The sequence below is a fragment of the Pelodiscus sinensis genome, chromosome 5 (genome assembly GCF_049634645.1).
Source record: "Pelodiscus sinensis isolate JC-2024 chromosome 5, ASM4963464v1, whole genome shotgun sequence".
NCBI lineage: Eukaryota > Metazoa > Chordata > Testudines > Trionychidae > Pelodiscus > Pelodiscus sinensis.
The window spans coordinates 36,593,885-36,613,867 of NC_134715.1; the positions used below are offsets into that span (position 1 = coordinate 36,593,885).

At 41.4% G+C, this 19,983-nt stretch overlaps 1 protein-coding gene across 3 annotated transcripts in view; it reads right to left on the reverse strand.

Moving 5' to 3' along the window:
* Positions 1–15,995: 15,995 nt before the first annotated feature.
* Positions 15,996–19,983, reverse strand: part of NDNF (neuron derived neurotrophic factor) — a 51,504-nt gene continuing 47,516 nt past the window's right edge. For all 3 annotated transcript variants that reach the window (XM_075929822.1, XM_075929821.1, XM_075929823.1), the window contains exon 4: positions 15,996–18,692. In XM_075929822.1, the coding sequence (XP_075785937.1) occupies positions 17,299–18,692 (1,394 nt within the window). In that variant the 3' untranslated portion in view covers positions 15,996–17,298. The remainder of the gene's footprint in view (positions 18,693–19,983) is intronic.

The window sequence follows — 19,983 nt, forward strand, 5'->3', positions numbered from 1 at the left end:
CCTCCCCTTGATCATCTGACCAGATGTGGCAAAGAAGAAATGCACAGCCCCAACAAAAGCAAAAACATTTGCACTGAATTAAGCTTTCGGGGGGGGGGGGGGAGGGGGGGAAGAGGCAGGAAGGGGAGGTGAATGCAAAAATCCAAAAGAAAAGTATTACTGAAGATTGCAAGTTTAATACTGTTGTGGTTTACCATAAATGTCACTGTTTAATATAGTTTCATTTAATGAGCATGGGTCTTTATTAATTTTGTTACTTTTGGTTATTCCTTTCATGTGTGCTCTACTCCTTAATATCTTTACTATAACATTTTAAAACAATTCTGTTATTTCTCTGTTGCTGGTGGAAACTAGTGTAGATTTGTATATTTTTTTCATAATGCTGGCGGTTAATTTACAAAATGATTTTTCTTATACATCTGCATGCTGGGGAACCATATGCACTAGCCAAGAACTGATAAACTCATAGCTGGAAACAAAACCCACTCACCTATATGTTAGTTTTGTTCAAAATAGGTGGCTTATGAGAATGTAAACTGCTGCATGCACTAATCTCATTTGTAATGTCATGATACAAGGTAAAATATAACTTTAATTGTAAATATCCCTATGCTGAACTTGTGTAAACCTCACAGGGGCAGAGTGGTTTTACTCTCCCATTCCCTATCAAGGACTATTGAGACCTAATGGACCATCTAAGACAAAAAGCTTTGTTGATTGCCCCATCCACCTATAAAGAAGTTATATTCAGGATCTCTCTTCCCATCCCTTTGAACTCTGGAAGAAGAACATATAAAAATTCTCACAAGAAGAAATAGTTCTCTTTGCTATCTGAGCTGTCACAGGGCCAGAGACATTACACTAAAGCAGAGATCTTGAGAGTCCCTAGATTCGCCTTGAAATACATTTTGAAAGAGCAAATTACTACATCTCTGTGACCTTTAGGAACCATAGATAGTAGCTCATTTTGTGTATATATGTTGACTTGCTTTAAGCTGTAACCTTTTTCTTAGTTAATAAACTACAGGTGTTGTCTTTGGTGTAGTCTTACCTGTTCTTTAAGTTATGTGACTGGTCTCTTGGGAAATATGAATATTTTGTAATCTTTAGTGTAAGTGACCATTTATCACTAAGTCCACCTTGTCTAGGTAGCAAGATAGTACCCTTTGGCTCTCCAGTAGATCTGTAATGACATGGCAAGCCTGTTACTGTGATCTGTGAGTTCACATATGTCCTGGCTTGGTAAAATTGAATTATATAGATCACTAGAAGACTTGCCTGCATTGCCAGAGTCCTTCGGGGCAGGGGCTGGCAGTAGGGGCAGGAGTCAAAGCAGGGCCTTGGGGTTGGGGGGTGGAGGGCAGAGCAGGAGGCTAGGAACATGTTGGTGCAAGAGTCAGAGTAGGGGGGTTGAGAAGGTGCTCAGGGCAGAGGGGTCCCATCCAGCAGGAACCATTTTTCCCATCCCAGCCTCCTCAGCCCACAGCAGCCTTCCCTCCAACACTTTGGCCCTGAGGCCAAGTGCTCGGGGAGGAAAGGGTTTGAATCAAGGGGGCTACTTATCTGGTCTGGTGGCAGGTAAAGCTCTCCCCTGCACTCACTGCACCCAGTGGCCACTCTCAGTATCATGTCTCTCCTCTCTTTCCATTTTATGGAAAACAGTGTTTATAACACTTCTCATTTTCCTGGAACAACCAAACCCTGATCTTTCTTTAAGTTAGGATAAGAGGAAGTTGCATACCAAATTTGGTGGTCCTACCTCTTACTGTTTAGGAGGAGTTCTTGAATACACAGACAGACAGTCATGTAATTTCTAAATAGATGTAGATATAGACAGGGCTTTGTTTGTAAGAAAAAAGGTGCTGGTACTCCAGCTCAAACAGAAAAGCCATTCCTGCTGAAATGCAGGAGCCAAGCCACCCCAGGAAATAGGTGCTGGTATGCCAGGGGAAAATCCCATTGGCTACGTCTAGACTGGCATGATTTTCCGCAAATGCTTTTAACAGAAAAGTTTTTCCGTTAAAAGCATTTGCGGAAAAGAATGTCTAGATTGGCACGGATGCTTTTGCGCAAAAGCACTTTTTGCAGAAAAGTGTCCATGCCAATCTAGACGCGGTTTTGCGCAAGAAAGCCCTGATTGCCATTTTCGCCATCGGGGCTTTTTTGCGCAAAGCACATTTTAGCTGTCTACACTGGCCCTCTTGCGCAAATACATTTGCGCAAGAGGGCTTTTTCCCGAACGGGAGCAACATAGTATTTGCGCAAGAACACTGACAATCTTACATTAGATCTTACTGACAATCTTACATTAGTTCTTGTGCAAATTCAAGCGGCCAGTGTAGACAGCTGGCAAGTTTTTCCGCAAAAGTGCCTGCTTTTGCGGAAAAATTTGCTAGTCTAGACGCAGCCATTCAGTTTAAGTATGTTGGTAAAATAGGTGGAATGCCATCACAAAAAAAGCGCTGGATATAGATATAGTTATCAACCGTTTGGGATATCTGTCCTGTCAGCCATTCCACACACTGTAACACATATAATCTTTTAAAATGTTGTTAAGATTGAGTTCAAATAAATCCAACTCTCTTCAATATAAATGGATTAGTGTAGGAATCAAATCAGATTTGATGGGGAGATCTTTCACATCTTAGTTTTCCTTTCCAGGTGTGTTGAATCTCACTGCTGAGTCTAGATTGGCAAGTTTTTCCGCAAAAGCAATTGCTTTTGCGGAAAAACTTGCCAGCTGTCTACACTGACCGTTTGAATTTCCGCAAGAACACTGACGATCTCATGTAAGAAATCAGTGCTTCTTGCGGAAATACTGTGCTGCTCCCGTTCGGGCAAAAGTCCTTTTGCGCAAAACTTGAAAGGAAAGTAGGAATAAGGGATCTTCTGGGAAAGGGCTTATTTTCCAGAGAATCACGTCTAGACTGGCGCTTTTCTCCAGCAAAAGCCCCGAGCCGGAAAAAAGCGGCAGCCATGTAAATGCAAATGCCGCGGGGGATATTTGCAATTCCGAAGTGTCTCATTAGCATCCCTTTTCCGGAAAGGGATGCCAATGAAGACACAGCCTATGAGTGTAACCCTTCTGCCAGGACAAGTTAATTGCAGCAAGGGCCGGGTTCAATATCTAGGGGTCTCCTCCCAACAACATAATACAACGCTGGCTCGAGCCCCCATCCAGTGACCTGGGAAATCTTACACATACCCCTGGGTGCCTCAAAGAGGCAATTCTTCCCCTCTTGCAAGCACAGAGCCTTGGTATAGCAGCAAATCTTTAATGACACAAGGTAACCGAATCAGCATTGAAGTGGGAAAACACCACAACTCAGATTCATAAACCAGACATGAGCAAAGACCCACCCCCCAGCCACAAATCACCCAAGGTCCCCAAAAGTCTAACACCCCAAAAGTCTCTCAAGTCCAGCAACCCAAAAATCACCCAAAGTCCGACACCCCAAAAGTCTCTGCCCCGGTCAGTGCTGCCCCAGGGTTCGAAAGTTCACCTGGCAGGGTTTTACCATCCCAACCTGGGTGCAATGGAGGCAGCAGGGGTTGATACACCTTACGCGGTCCACCGGTGGCTCCACCTCTCCGTAGGTTTCTGCTGCTGCCATTGACGCAAATCACTCCGCCACACTCCACCTGCTGTCCTGTGAGCCGCAGAGGCCATTCTACGGAGCAGTGTCTGCTAGTAGCTCAGCAACAGTGATTTCAGCTCACAGGAGATTTCAGCTCTTTAGCAGTATAGCACCAGGCTCCCCTCAGTACACAGTTATTTCAGCTCTTCAGTAAGTTCAGCTCACAGTAGAAGAGCCTCAGTGCAAGTGCACCACTGGCCCACAGTGAATCCAGCAAAAGAGAAAACAGTACAATCAGTGTGTTTTGGGCCCTCAGACAAGGCCCCCACCACCAGGTACAAAGATCTATCCCCCAACCTCTCTCAGCCTGACTGGGTTTGGACCCCATGCCCCTTGTCTAGCGAGTGTTACTTAGTTTATGGCGAAACAGTTCCACTATTTGATTCACATAATCAGGGTAACAACACTTTATCCCCCCTGCCTCAAAAACAGAGACACTTGAGATCCCACAGTGGCCAAAGTGACCATTTGGCTGCTGAGAGCACATACTAGGCAAGGTGAGCATGCCTATGCAAATGAATCAGCCCCTGAAGTCTTTTTGCATCACTTGCCACAGTTCACCCCCAGATGTCAGGGTAGGGCTTATCCTGACCTGCTTACATGAGCAAACAGATTTGCCCCCACAAAAACCCGACAGAGCATTGCATCTCCATTCTACTTTTCTTTATCCTTTCCATAAAGCCTCCTAGCATGTTATCAGTTAAGTTCACATGGGTAGATTAGACCAAGACACAATACAAATTAAAACACTATAATCATCCCTCAGGGGTCGTGAGCTTTTATAGAAATACAGTATACTGATCCATCTTTAGATGGAATATATTTGAGTATTGCATGAGATGGAAAATATGTTCATTAAAAAGTACTGACTTTCATTCAATTTTCAAAAAACTGCTCATTCATAATGTAGAAGTTATTCTTACTCCACACATCCAAAAAGAAGGGGTTAAAAATACAAGGGAAAAATCCACAAGCAATTATTAAAACATAGTTAGCAAAAGTGATGACAGGTCACGGATAGATTTTTCTATATGCAAATATAATTATTTTTATAACTGTATAACATTTATATGATACATCTCATTCACAATGTAGATGTTAACTCCATACTGAAAGCACATTAAGAGTTTGTTTCGTAATCATACACATTTGGGTCTTCAATTTATAAACAATCACCACAAAATCTCTGACTACTATACAGAAGGTTTTAAAACAGCTCCATCAAGCCTCATTACCCACCTGCCTTCATACAATGATTAAGAAAAGAAAAGCTACTCCGTAGCTTGAAGATTAAAAGAAACAGCAACAGATTCTGATAGGATTTACACTGGTGTAAATCCAGAGTAAGGTTAGTGCCTTCATTGTATCCAAGCATGGAGTCAGCTGTCAGGCTGAGAGAAAAATGTATTTCACAGCTCTCAACCTCCAATTAGCAAAACTTTCCAAGGATACTCCATAAAAAGTACATTGTGAGTGATCACTAGATTGAACTATTGCAAAGTCATATATAAATAGGCACGGCTCAGGTAAGAGTTGTGGTCACAAACACCTACAAGACTTGAACGGACAAAAGGAATTTCAGCCAACAATACCAGATGAGAACCGAGAAACAATTAGAATCCAAAATCACCAACAACCTGCAAATCTGTTGGACAAACCCCTCGATCACAGAGATAGGCAACTGTATTACCAAGAGTTACCTATGTCTTTTCTAGATGGCACATTTGCCATCTGTTTTCACTCTTGGCCCCATTTGGCCAGCTATTTGGAAAGTAAAGACACTCTACATTAATTTTCCATTGCAGCTGGACAGTAGAGTCGTGCGTCATTCACATACTAATGGTATTACAGCCTACACCAAGCTCTTTCACCATCTTCCCCAGCCAACTGCCTGTGCACTTTGAGCAGCAGGGGGTAGCAGAAAGAAAACCAGTAGAATCAGACATCAGGGCTGATGAGCCAAAAGGAATCTGAGGAGAAGTGTTGGAAGCACGCAACAGTCAGAAAGTGCAGGATAGTCAGTAAAAACTTGTGAACAGTCCTAAGACTGATTATACTCCAAATTCATATGGAATGTGAAATACAGTTAGCATGCAAGCAACATACACTCAGTGGGGATGTGAAAGTTTAACCAGTAAGCATCATCCTTAAAGAGTCTAGTTAAGCACTCGGGGCGGGAGAAGCTCCAGGCCCACTACAGGTAGAGTGCTGCTCCAGCCTATGGGGCCCACCGGGAGCAGGTGCTGCTCTAGTAGTGGGAGGGAAATGTTCCAGCCTAATCATGATGGGCCAGAGGGTCACCCCAGACAGGCTGGGCTGGCACACCCACTCAGTTTAACAGGTTAACCAATTAAACGGGATTTTACATCCCTAATCTGTAATAACATAGGCCAGCGGTGTCCAAACTTTTTTCAAAGAGGGCCAGATTTGATGAAGTGAACAAGCGTGAGGGCCGACCATTTTGCCTGACATTCTTTGAACCATTAAAATTAAATGCAAATTAACTATTTTATGCAACGTTTATTGCAAACGGCATACTTTTCATTTCGTCACATGGATGACAAATCTAAACAGGTGTTAAATCACTCTGCCTTTCATATCTGAAGGCCAGATGAAAAAAAAATCCAGGAAGCTGAAATATATGTCAGGAACATTGTAAAGTACATTACATATTATTGGTAATAAAGGTTGTCCGTCAACTTTTAAGTTCAAAAATATGAACAGGAACATAACACCAAGTATACATGTTGTGTCCAAATATATTTATAACTGATTTAAACCAACTGACATTAACTGAGATTTTACAATGTATTCATCTCAATATATATGGATTCGTTGGGGGCCATAAAAGATTGATATTGCCAAATTACCTGTGGGGCCGTATTAAACCGGAACACGGGCCGCAATTGGCCCGCGGGCCGGACTTTGGACATGCCTGGCATAGGCCATTAACCATTAAAGATCTTTTAATAAAGATCACTACTGACACCATAAAAAAGAAGCATAAGAGAGAGCAAGAAGAAAGGAGAAAACAACGTCTCATCAAACAATCCAGGCAGAGCGTTGTTTTGGCGTCCTTGCATCTAATTATAATGGTATACAGATATCTTGAAGCAGATGGTATTTGTGTTTATTTTATAGTTTCCTAAATTGCCTATCAAGAGCATCTGGGAAGCTGAAGAAAAATTAAACACAGTAATGGTGGGGACAGACTGGCTGGCACACAAACAAGTTCATAGGAAGAAAAAAGAGCACAAGGACCTCTGTCTTACAAGAGGCCTGCCATAATTGCTGACCCTATTCTTGAGGAAGCGTAGGGTGCGCTCTAGCTCTATGCCCAGGTGATGCAACACATCCCTAAAGGGCAGAGAAAGGCCACAACTGTACTGGCAAACTGCAGCAGCCCAGAGGAGTGTGCTGCACCAGCTGAAAGGATGCAGGAGCAGAGACACTCCCACTGAGCCGGGATAGAAATTCTACCTCCTAAATTAAGGCTGTAATAGAATAACCATTTAAATAGTTAACCAATATGCCTGGGCTTAGCAGTTACCGTTAATGGTTATATGCAGGCTCCTGCCCCTGCTTCTAAGTAGCCTGCTGCCACTTCAGAGCCTGCAGCACAGGGTGGCAGCCGGATCCCCAGGAGTGGGGCCAGCTGGCTCTGTTCCCAGGGAGCCGGCTGTGCTGCCGGCGCTGCAGTGTAAGGTTTATACCCGCAGCATATAACTGTGTAGCTGCTGAGATTTTCAGCGGATGCATGGTTACCTAAATAACTGCCTTTTAACATCCCTCCTGCTAATCAGAATTCCCCCAGGGCAACATGGCCACCACATCACCCTTTGCTTAGGCCTGCGAGCAATTTGTACAAATAAATTAAAATTAAAAGTAAAAGTAATTAAAAGCGGTAAGCACTTCAGCCAGTAATGAGCGTTCACAGGATACATGTCATGAATGAGATCATATTTAATAATCATGCTTATTTTCATTTATAATCATAGAACATTTTGAGTATGAACTCCCCCGCCATCCTGCTGCTTTTCCATATATATCTTATATCAGGTAATATGACTGACAGAATCTGTCTAGGAGAAGAGAGAATATATTGATATGAATGAAGAGTCTTTATTTTGCTCATCACAATGAAGGATCCCAAGTCTGCATCTCTCTGAGCACCCAGAAATCCATTTGTAGTCAGTAAGGCTATGTCTACATTCGCGGCTTCTTGCGCCAGTAATATGCAAATGAGGCGAAGTGTGGAATATCGCTGAGCCTCATTTGCATACCTAATGAGCCACCATTTTTTTCAGAAGAGGCTCTTGCGCAAGAAGGAACGTCTACACTGCCCCTTCTTGCGCAAGTAAAACCCTCTTGCGCAATGCCGTTACACCTGTTAGTTTTCAGGAAGAACGGCATTGCGCAAGAGGGTTTTACTTGCGCAAGAAGGGGCAGTGTAGACGCTCCTTCTTGTGCAAGAGCCTCTTGTGAAAATAAAGTGTGGCTCATTAGGTATGCAAATGAGGCTCATCAATACTCCACGCCTCATCTGAATATTACTTGCGCAAGAAGCCCTGAGTGTAGACATAGCCTAGGAGTGCTGGGGGTGTCAGGAATGCAAGATCAGGCACAGCAAGTAAAGGAATTCTCAAGTGGCATTGAGAATTTTCTCCCAGATATGTGTGGGTCTTGTTCACATACCCAGGTCTAACTGTTTGTCAATCTAACTGGGGGGGGGAGGGGAGGGAGAAGTGGCAGAATTCCTTCCTGACCTTGGTTATGGCAGAGACGTTGGGTTATTTATGTCTGTTTTTAATTTCTTCTGCATCAGTGAGGGCAGGATACTCTCTGGGATCATCTGAATCTCTCTCATTTAATCAATGCTCCTGCAATGGCAGGACCATGAGGATTGGTGCACTTTGGTTGTTCCTGTTCACTATCTGTGGCACACATGATATCAGGCCTGATGACAGGGTGGGAGCACAGGGGGCAACTGCCCCAGGGCCTGGCGATCTAAAGGGCCCCAGGCTCTCGGTTGCCGCTGACACTGCAGCAGTGCTCTGGGTGACTGTAAGGGCTGGGAGGACACACTGCACCCTGGGTGGCCTGAAGGATATGGTGGGGGATTGACATAGCACACTCGCTGCCCTGCCCATTCCACCTGAGACCCCGCCTATTTGGAGAGCACAGAGCTGCCCCCCTCACCCGACACACACACACACACACACCTTCCCCAGGAGTCCTTCATGGCTATCGGCTTCTTTATGTGACATACAGGAGGTGAGGCTAAATGACCTGGTGGTCCTTTCTGCTCTTAAACTAGTCTAAAGGCTACGTCTAAAATGCAGGCTTCTTGCGCAAGAGCACGTCCACACTGCCATGTGCTTTTGCGCAAGAGCGTCCATGGTAGTGTGGATGCTCTCTTGCGCAAGAAAGCTCTGATGGCCATTGTAGCCATAGGGGTTTCTTGTACAAGAAACCCCTGTTGCCTGTCCACACATACCTTTTTGCACAAGAGCTCTTGTGGAAAAAAGGCTTATTCCTAGTAGAAAGAGGAATAACTCTTGGGCAAAAAGCCCTGTGTTCTTACCATTAACTGTACTTTTTCTTGCTCAAGAATGGGCTTGTAGTATGGACGCTCCACAAGTTTTTGCACAGTGTAGACATAGCCCAAGACTGTAATCAATCATAAGAATCTCGTGAGGTAGGTAAGTGTCATTGTCCCCATTTTACAGATAGGAAATCTGTTATTTAAAGGGCATTTGTAGTGGAGTTACTGCTATCTGCATTTAGGAAGTGATCGCCATTATTAGTTCATTTAACTTTAAATATAACTTTTTTTTGCTAGCCATATAGGAATAATACTGAAATAAAGCCATCTGCACAACTCATCCTGACAACAAACTGAGGGCAGCTTATGGTCATCACCCTATAGGTGGAAGGTGGATGAAAGAGGAAAAACCATGACACAGATAGTAGAATCTGAAATGCTGGCTCCAAAACTCAAATGAGAATTTGTATCACCAGCTGCATGTTGTACATTTGTAAACCACTTTAAACAAGGCAAAAACTTCTTCTTTGTCTTGTATCAATTGCTAATAGAAGCATATATCTGCTTTACTCCAAAGCTGTTAAATGTATTGTAAATCCCTATAGTAACTAAAGGAGACTAATCAAAGGCTTTCCCCAATGACGGGCATAAACATGGAACAACTGGAAAAAATTAAGAAAATTATGTGGAAACTGAGCTGCCTGTTCTACATGGAGGCTTAAATTACACTGCCATCAACTGCTGCTGCTCAGCAGAAGGCTCTATATGCAAAACAGCAGTTTGGGGTGAACAAAACAAATAGAAATAAGCATGCTGGAAACATTTAGAGCAACTGAAAAATGAGCTGTTGGAAAATGTGAAACCTTTTCATTTAGCAAAGCATTATAACCTCAAAATAATAGATGCTCTTTTGTCCACGATACTGTGTATGTCAGTTAGCTTTAGCTTTGTGTTCATGAAGTCTAGTTGCATTTAAAACAATCCCACACTTTACAAGAGCACCGATATCACAATTGTTATAAGCTTCAGAACTTATGAAGGGGACCAATGAGTAAGAGGCATTGAATCATAGTAAATCATATTGCATGTTCTAATTCTCGTTCTCCTAGCTCTTGTGCTGTCTGAAGTGTACATTTTGTTTTAAAACAAGCAGAACTCATCTCTCTTGTGTTTAAACAAAGCAGGTTAATTAAATTTACCAATAACAGAGTGCAAAGAGGCTTCCTGTATCATCTCACAAAGAGGTACTCCTCCTTTTACAACAAAAGAGTCTTGGGTCTTGTCCTTCAGTTAAATCCGAGAGACCAGATTCGAGGTCATTGTAGGACAGGAGCCTTAGGCTACGTCTGTGCAGCAATGCTTTTACGGGATACCGGAGTATCCTGAAATAGCTCTCCCGCATGTTCACAGCAAGCCTGTTATTTCGAAATATAATGGGCTCACTATTCTGACATCCCTGTAAAGCTCATTCCACGAGGAGTAAGGGACGTTTTAGAATAGCAGGTTATTTCAAAATTTGGCTCTTCCCCTCCCACAGAGTTCAGGGCCAAGACTGGACTGGAGGAAGATGCGTATCTGGGCTGGTGATATAAACTTAGGAACCCCTCTTCTGGAGGCAGGCACCTAAAGCACCTGTTAGGCTAAGCGTAGACAGAGCTGTTTAGAGTGAGTGGCTTACCTGCTTGCCTAAGGAGGCAAGGCAGAGCTGTCCTGTCAGGCAGAGCTGATTCATGGGGCTCCAGAAGTGTTGGGAGGACAGGAGAGGCATTTTTAGGCAGAGCCACTGGCAGGCGATAAGTGCCGTGGGGAGATTGAAGATGAGAGCTTGACTGCCAGTGGGTGCTCAGCACCCATAAAATTTTCCTCATGGGCTTGAGCACCCATGCAGTCAGCACCTATGAGGGGAAACTTTAGGCAAGACAGACAGAGGAATGTCTGTATTCTCTGGGTGCACATACCCAGAGGCAGAAACTCAGACAGCTGGGGAACTTTTACGGTAGGCACTGGGTGAATTTAGATGCCTGCAGAATTCAGTTGCAGCCCAGCAGAGGTTTTGTATATTGGCTAAAAGTGATATTTAGGTGCCTAAAGCTGGGCTTTAGAGATCTGAGTCCTTTTTTGGAGCTAGCCCTAGAGGCCTCATTCTCCATTGTCTTGCATAGTTATATGCATCTTGCATAGCTATTTGCATGGTGCGAAGTGAAATCAAAGTGGGAGTGAAATACCACCACTTGATCTGGTAGCATTTTAGTCCTCATCTTGCATTGTTGAACACAACTTTACAAATTTCAGGAGAATAGCAAATCAGGCCGTATGAATCTTTGAATTTTCTGTGAATAAGTGGTTTCATGGGCCACCAACAGCCTTTATATGGCCCCTCATGGATCCCCAAGATGCTGGATATTTGCTTCCTCATTGGTGAAATGATTTGGAGTTTGTTTGTTTGTTGTATTGGTGCAGCCTCTTCTAATGCTACTTCCTACTTTTAAGCAGATGTGCTTGATTTAAAATCAGAGAGCCAGAACAGCACAATAGGCAAGAAAGAACTTTTACATTTTCCCATCCCCTTTATAATATCAGTGAATGCCAGAAGAGTTTTAAAGCAACAGCTAACATTGTGAAACAGAATAGGACATAAAAGAAAATATTAATGCCTCAGAGGTGTTCCTTCCCTTCCTAACTTTCTTAGTGGTGCATAAGCCTCATGTATATCTTGGCACCCAAAACTTTATCAAATATTTTCTTTGCATAGCCCAGGAATTTAAATGTGCATTTTAACTTAGACCAGCAGGAATGCTTCCACTGTAAAACTGGAGCAAGGAAATAAGAGTAAAAAAATACAATTAAATGGTCAAATTTAGTCCACAGAAAGCAATTACTTTGGGGTTATGAAGAGTAAATGTTATTATTGCAAAAGTCCCAGTCAAATATAGTCTTGGAAAATGCAACGTAATTATCATATAATTTATCCTACTCATTTTATTATTTACTGAGTGCTGACAATTTGCATGGAACATTTCAGTCCATAGAGAGAGATGTAGGCCCAGATCTTCAGAATCTGGATCAGAGTCCCTCTTCAGAGGTGCTTAAAATCTAAAAAACAAATCCTGCAACTGAATCTACCTGGACAGACACCTGCCTTTATGATGGAGCCCCACTTGATATGGGAATCCCATTGTAGGATCAGGGCCTAAAATATACAGACAAAAAAGTTTAGACAAGTGAAATGCTGAATCTGGCTCTTAGAAACATGGTTCTTCTTCCTTGGATATTGTCTTGTTTGCATGCTATATATCCATGATGCCAGCTGAGCTCTGGGGCAGTGTTTTGCCTCATCTGTTGAATGGGCTGGCTCTGCAGAAGCAGACAAAAGACACCGACTTTATACATCTATGACATATTAATGAAATCACTGGAATTGCCTGGGTGTGATGACATAACAAGCATGTATGACCTAAAAGGTGGATTTTGGGGTTGGTTATTTAAGATACAAAATGAGGGTTCTCCCATATACAGCTCCATTGAAATCAGTGGCTCATTGAACAGATTCCACTGAAAGTGGCACTTATAATTTGGTAGGGAATAGCTTCTGCATGCTAATAATGGTTTGGCAGTTCAAATTTTAGGCCAAGAATGAATATCACAAGTGCAGTTATTGTTTGGTTGTATTTTTTCTTTTCTTTTGTCCCTTTTCTTTTTATTATTTGTACAGGTTTGATGCAAAAAAACAACACATATGCAATTTTGTGGAACACACAGATATTGGAACAGTGGGAGAGGCAGGCCATGAAGTTTTTTCATATACTGCTCATGCATTTGAGTGTGGATTTTCCCCAATTATCCATGAGTCGAACCTGCATTCTGATAAATAACCATATGGTCACTGTTCGAGAGGTTACATTTCCTCTGTACTTTCTAATCAATATGATGAAATCTGTTAAAATGTAATGTGAGGGAAAATATATTCAGGAATTTCTGGGAAGCAGCAGCACTTAACATGCTAAACAGATGTGTTTCAGCAAAGATGTTTAGCCATCTTCTGGGGCTAGGGAGAAAGATAGCCTGTCAGAAGTCTTACACTTACTGCAGCTTCAGTGGTACCTTCTGATGTGAAGGCACAACCTTTCAAATATGCAGCCAGGAATTGATATTTTGTGAACTAGCAGAAATGTCATTATGCTGTGATGTATTTGTTTTCCAACATGCTAATGAAAAATGTCCCAAGAACAAAGAGAGCCCTACTGCAGAAGATCTCCATAGATCCAAATGAAAATGTTGGACTTTGGGAGCACACTATATATATAGCTTGCCCATGCTTAGTGCTATGATAGGAATAAATAATTGAATGCTTAGCTCTGTTATTTTCACAAGATTGGTCTGATTAATTTAGTTACAAATTATTTACATATCCCTGTATGCTAACTCAGTAATGGATAAAGTTGTTTTTCAAATAATGGGTATGATCAGTTTTGTGAGATTTGGAGAATGATTGGTTTACCCACTTCTAGCTGACGCAATGGAACTGGGGTAGGGGCGGGGGGAGGGAGAAGGGGTAGGTGAAGGTTGGACTCAGTTATGGATACCTCAGAGAACAAAAGATCTACTAATATGTAAATAAAGTGTAGGACTACTATCCTTGAATCTTTGCAATGGGTCTTATAGCCTTCTATTACAAGGCATGCTACCTAGACTCCACCATTTGGTAAAAAAATAATAATAATGGAGATATATCTATCACATAGAACTGGAAGGGACCTTAATAGGTCATTAAGTCTAGTCCTTACCCTCATGGCAGGACCAAGTACCATGCCTGACAGATTTGCCCCAGCTCCCTAAATAGCCCCCTCAAAGACTGAACTGACAACTGTAGGTTTAAGCATGCCAATGCTCAAGCCACTGAGCTATTCCTCCCCCCACCTGTTTAAATGCTTTTCCTTGTTCTCACTTAGGACAGTTTTAGTATAAAAGTAATTTGAATTTGACTGAGTATTGGAGTACAGTTTCCTGGCTAAATGATAAGAAAGGAAGAGCCAACAGATGCCGTTGATTGGACCAAAGATATTCAAAATCATGAAAAGAATCTTGGGCTAATTAGGGCTGACAACAGTCTTCACTGGACCATGGATCCACTGTCTAGATCATCCCTGATAGACGTCTATCCAACTTACTCTTAAATATCTCCAGAGATGGCAATTCCACAACCTCCATAGGCAATTTATTCCAGTGTTTAACCACCCTGACAGAAACTTTTTCCTAATGTCCAATCTAAACCTCCCTTGCTGCAGCTTAAGCCCATTGCTTCCTGTCCTATTATCAGAGGCCAAGGAGAACAATTTTTCTCCCTCCTCATGACACCCTTTTAGATACTTGAAAAGTGCTATCATCATGTCTCCTCTCAGTCTTCTCTTTTCCAAGCTAAACAAGCCCAATTCTTTCAGTCTTCCTTCATAGGTTATGATTTCTAGACCTTTTATCATTTTTGTTGCTTTTCTCTGGACCTTCTCCACATCTTTCCTGAAATGTGGTGCCCAGAACTGGACATAATACTCCAATTGAGGCCTAATCAGCGCAGAGTAGAGTGGAAGAATGACTTCTCGTGTCTTGTTCACAACACTCCTGTTAATTCATCCCAGAATCAGGTTTGCTTTTTTTGCAACAGTGTCACATTGTTGACTCATGTTTAACTTGTGTTCCACTAAGACTCCTAAATCCCTTTCTGCCGTACTCCTTCCTAGACAATCACTTCCCATTTTGTATGTGTGAAACCGATTGTTCCTTCCGAAGTGGAGTACATTGCTGGGCCCAAGGGCAACTGTTCCCTTTGCATTCTCTGGTTCCACAAATGGGGGGTAGGATTTCATGTAGGCTGAGAGTGAGACTAGACCCTACGCTTCTCCTTACAGTTACCTATGCATTGGACTAGACAACCAAAAAGCATGCACTCATTTTCACATCCCCCATCACTAAATAACTACACATGTGGAGAGAGGAAAAAAGGCCTTTGGGTTAGATTGTCAATGAATTGTTGTCAGCTACAACAGTTATGCTTTCTACCAAGTGTTATAGAAGGGAACAATTGGTTGCTCTGCAGAGGGAGTTTTACCCTTGCACCCTTCAGGTCATAACATATTACATAACACAGTAACTATCTCTTTTGCTATCACTCATGTCTTTAAAGCTCTGTATAGCTCATTGATTTATTCTCCCACTGCTACTACCACCATTTTGGCATAAGGGCGGTTTGAAACTTGTTAATGCAAGGCTACTGACAGTAAGTAAATCAGTCAGATTAGATCCACTTTGATAAATGAAGATGTTAAAAATTATCTTGAGGTGGTGTGAAATGGCTCTGTGACTCTTCACTGGTCTTAGGACTGAGGAAAAGGCACATTATAGTATCCCTATTGCACATCCCTGCCATACATATTTCTGAATGAGAGTCAGTCACCAATATGGACTAAAATATGCTGTTTTTCCCATAGCCTCGCTCTCTCCATGTCCCCTACCCTCAAGCAGGTTCCAGCACCCACTATAAGTTTCCCCCCTAAGGCATGTATTAGTAAGATTGCTGATTTCCCTCGGACCTTCTTTTTGCAGGTTCAGAGGCCTGTTTTTTTACCCCCTCTTGAACCATGTTATTTAAAAGATGTAGATAAAAAAAATTCTCCTTCCCCAAAGATGTTTCGCATCTGAGGACTGCTTGAAGTGATTCATATTCACTACCCATTTGTTCTTATTATAGTTAAGATGAGTCAAGCCTAAAGATGTGTGTCTACACAAGTGAAACCTTAAAACCAAAGATATAAAAAAGGTTGGAAACAAGTTAAACCTAGAAGTTTAATGTATCATAGAAAGTTTTAGATAATTTTCCTATTAGCAACCATTACTCAACATAGCATGAACTGAAGAATATTTTCATTTCAATTTAACACTTTAGTGACATCTGAGTTTTACTTCTACGGTTTATAACATAAGGTGGTGTATGTCCAAAAGACAAAATCTTTCAATAATAATCTGCCAAAATATTTTTAAAAGTACACATGTAAACCATTTTCAGATCAGTAGGTCATCTGGCCTATTATATCTTTGAACTGTATAGTTTAGATTGTAAGACAACATGGAGTGCTAAGCATACGGACAGCACTCAAAAAAAAAAAAAAAGCCCCAAAATCCCAACAAAATGAAATCTATTTTCAAGCACAAAGTTAAAGTCTTTCTATGCCGTGCTATTCTTTTCATACTTTTATCATATCAATCTCAATGTTGCAGCAGCAGCTCTTTTTCCAATATCTTATATTAAATTACAAATTGCTAACAAATTTCCTCAATAGCAATAGTAATTCTACAGATCTTCAGACATCTTTTCTAACACATTTAAAACTCAACTCCATACAAGCCTACTGCATTTGGGTTACATTTGTATGTAGCCGAGTGCTTAGTCCCACCCTGGGAACTTCAAGATAAGTGAAGCAATATATAATCTAATATTTTTAATTTTATGTACAGGAATATAATGTATGACAACTTTGTACATGAAATACATACAGTATTTAAACATTAAAATTAACCGAATAAGAATTTACATTAGCAGTGAAACAGACATGTGCAGTCCAGTTAATACTTAGTTTAGATCTGTATATTAATCATATAAACGAACATTTAAAATGAAACTTTATAAAATAATTTACAGAAATCCTACCATCTACAAAAAGCAAAAGTGATTGTATGTGTATTGTGAGTGTGAATAACAACCAGTTGAGTGATTTGTCTCAGCCTTTAAGTAATAAAATAATTTAGAAGCAGTTCATGCAGTATGGAAGCAAAAATGATGGTAGTACCTTCAACGTTTCCTGCTATCTTGGACATCTACTGAGCATCAAACGTGGACCACTGGACACATGATAATACAATAGCCAGATGCTAATGAAAAGCACCAAGCTCAGTCCCTCCAGACAATTACTTATGTAAACATAAATATACAAGTTGATATTTTTTTTTCTACACAGTACAAATACAGGTCACAACTTCTCAGCTGTGAAAGTAGTCAATCTGTTTACTGAAAGTAGGATAGTGTTCAGACTGGGGGAGTTCCATATATTTCTATATGCAAGGTCACTAACAGAACTTCCTTGTTTTCACCAATTTACTCTGATATTTGACTGAGTGTCCTCCATGCCCTATGACATAAACATCCAGTAAGTAGGACTTGCCGGGCTGCAGGCCTTTAATTGTCTCTGTGGTAACTGCTTTCTGCAGATTTTGGCTATGAAAATATTTACAGAGGACTTTCTCTGATTTCTTCCTTGTGTCTGGACCCAAGCACTGGTTCTGTTCTCTTTTCTTTTGCTCTTCACTATAATTGTCATCCACTTCCTTTTTGTAGATGCAAAATTTGTTTCTTTCTTGTGTGCCTAGCCAGGCCACTGTGGCTGAAGAACAAGTACGAAGTTTATCGAAGGCTTTGATTCTTGTGTCTTCAGGAAGAGACGGAAATGACTGCTTATTAGGTCTTGTAGTAGCTAAGATCTTCAACATGGAGGCACCTTTCTTACTTCCTTTCAGCCTAATTAGATATTTAGCTTTTGGTTTTCCTCTAAGCTGGAACTGACGGACCTCCTCAACATTTTGAGACAAGAGAAGTTTTCCATCTCTTCTGATTTGGATCTGAATAGCGTCCAGGCACGAATGAACAAAGAAAGTAACTTTTTGGTGTGATGAAACAGGAGCAAACCGTAGAAATTTAGCCCCCTTTCTTTTGATAAACACATCTGTAACTTTCCCATCTTTCAGTTCAACCGTCTTCTGTTTGGCTTCTTCTTTAGTTCTGGCAAAGGTGCCAACATAAGCAGTACTCATATTTGTGTTAACATTTACTGCAAACATGTCAAAATAGTACTGTGTATCAGGCTTCAAATCAGACACTGTGAAAATATTCTTGTTCCCAATGCAAATCTTCTGCAGGTCAACTCTTGGCTTCGAAGACATTTGGCGACTAAGCTTCGATGATGATTTTAAGAAGATACGTTCTTTGCCAGGGTTGTTGTCCGAAGGGAAGCCAAAATGGGCAAAGTCGAAGAGGCTGAAATCCAGGCCTGGTTTTGGAGCCCTCATGAAGGCATCATCCGAATTGAGCTTAGCTTCAACAGCACAGAGGCTTTTGAAATTGTGTTCTTTATTGATGACTATGCAATACTGAATTGGCTGTTTCAGTAAAGATGCTGTAGGGCTTGGTTTCCATGCCAATGTGACTGTTGTGCGTCCAAGAGAGGTGACATCAACTCTTGGATCATAAGGTAATTCGGGATAAGGCTGGTCTGACTCTGGAGTTGTTGTTGCATACACTTTAAAATATGTATCCTTCTCAGTCGACAGCAACTCTAATTGGTACAAACCAGATGGGGAACTGGGAGACACAAAATATTCAACATCATTGCCTTTGTAAGAGAACAGTTCTGTTCCTTCTTCATTAATAATCTGTTGTTTCTGCTGCTCAAGTGGTTCTGGTTCACCTAGAATATGAACATACAAACATTTTTGTTAGAAAATGTGTCAAATGATGGTATAGGAGGAAAAAACTTATGTATCTACTTGTAAGTAAAATCTCAGAGCCCAATGAAACAGTTTCTGGGGCAGAGGATACTCCCATCATAAATGATCAGGCATAGTTAATCAATCCACTTTTGACCAAGTAGTTCTTGGGTCTTCTTATCCAATGAAACTGATTTCGAGATCCTATTATTTACAAGTCCAACAAGTTGTACGGTATGTGGTCGTTATTGAAGACAGATTCACTTTGTGTTTAAAGGCAGGCATTTGACATTTAACACTTCTACAAATGTTTCTGGAAACTAAAGAGCAAATCCTTTCTCTATAGAACAACTACTGCATGGAGAGAAGCCCTACATGCAAGCCTCCCGACATTATTACCCCACGACAAGTTGTCTCTCAAAGGGCCACCACTAGAAGTGAGAGGGAAGTGAGAGAATTCAGTTCCATGTGACACTAGTGAAACAGTGGATAGAATACTGTGTCCAGTTCTGATGCCCACAATTCAAGAAGGATATTGAGAAACTGGAGAGAGTTCAAAGAAGAGCCACAAGAACGGTTAAAGTATTAGAAAAAGTAGCTTCTAGTGACAGACTTAAGGAGCTCAATCTAGTTAACTTAACAGAGAAGATTAAGGGGTGAGTTGATTACAGTCAATAAGAACCTACATGAGGAACACAGATAATGGGCTCTTCTGTCCTGCAGAGCAAGTTGTAACACAATCCAACGGCTGGAAGGCGAAGCTAAGCAATTTCAGACTAAAAATAAATCATTTTCCAAGGAGAATAAGTAATCATTGGAACAATTTACCAAGAATTCTGGTAGATTTTCCATCACTAACCATTTTAAAATCAAGATTGGATGTTTCTCCAAAAGGTATGCTCAGGAATAATTTGGGGGAACTTTTATGGCCAGTGTTACACAGGTCAGGCTCAGTATTCAGAATGACCCCCTTCTGGCCTGAGAATCTGTGCTTATTCAATCCTTGGCCTGACCCGTTGAGAGGGCCAACAAGTGTACCAATCTCTGCTAGCTGTTCTGTTTGTTTCTAGTATCTCATCACTGTCCTTCTGAAAATGGTTTGAGACTGCTAGCTCATTTCACATAAGTCACAATACCATTTCATGTCTATGATCTGGTTATTGATGGGCTTGTCCCTGCTGCTACTGGAGAACTCAAACATCAAGGAGAATTCCTTGTTGGAATTAAGCTGTTTGTTAACAAATGAAATCCATAGTGCCAATAAACAAAGTT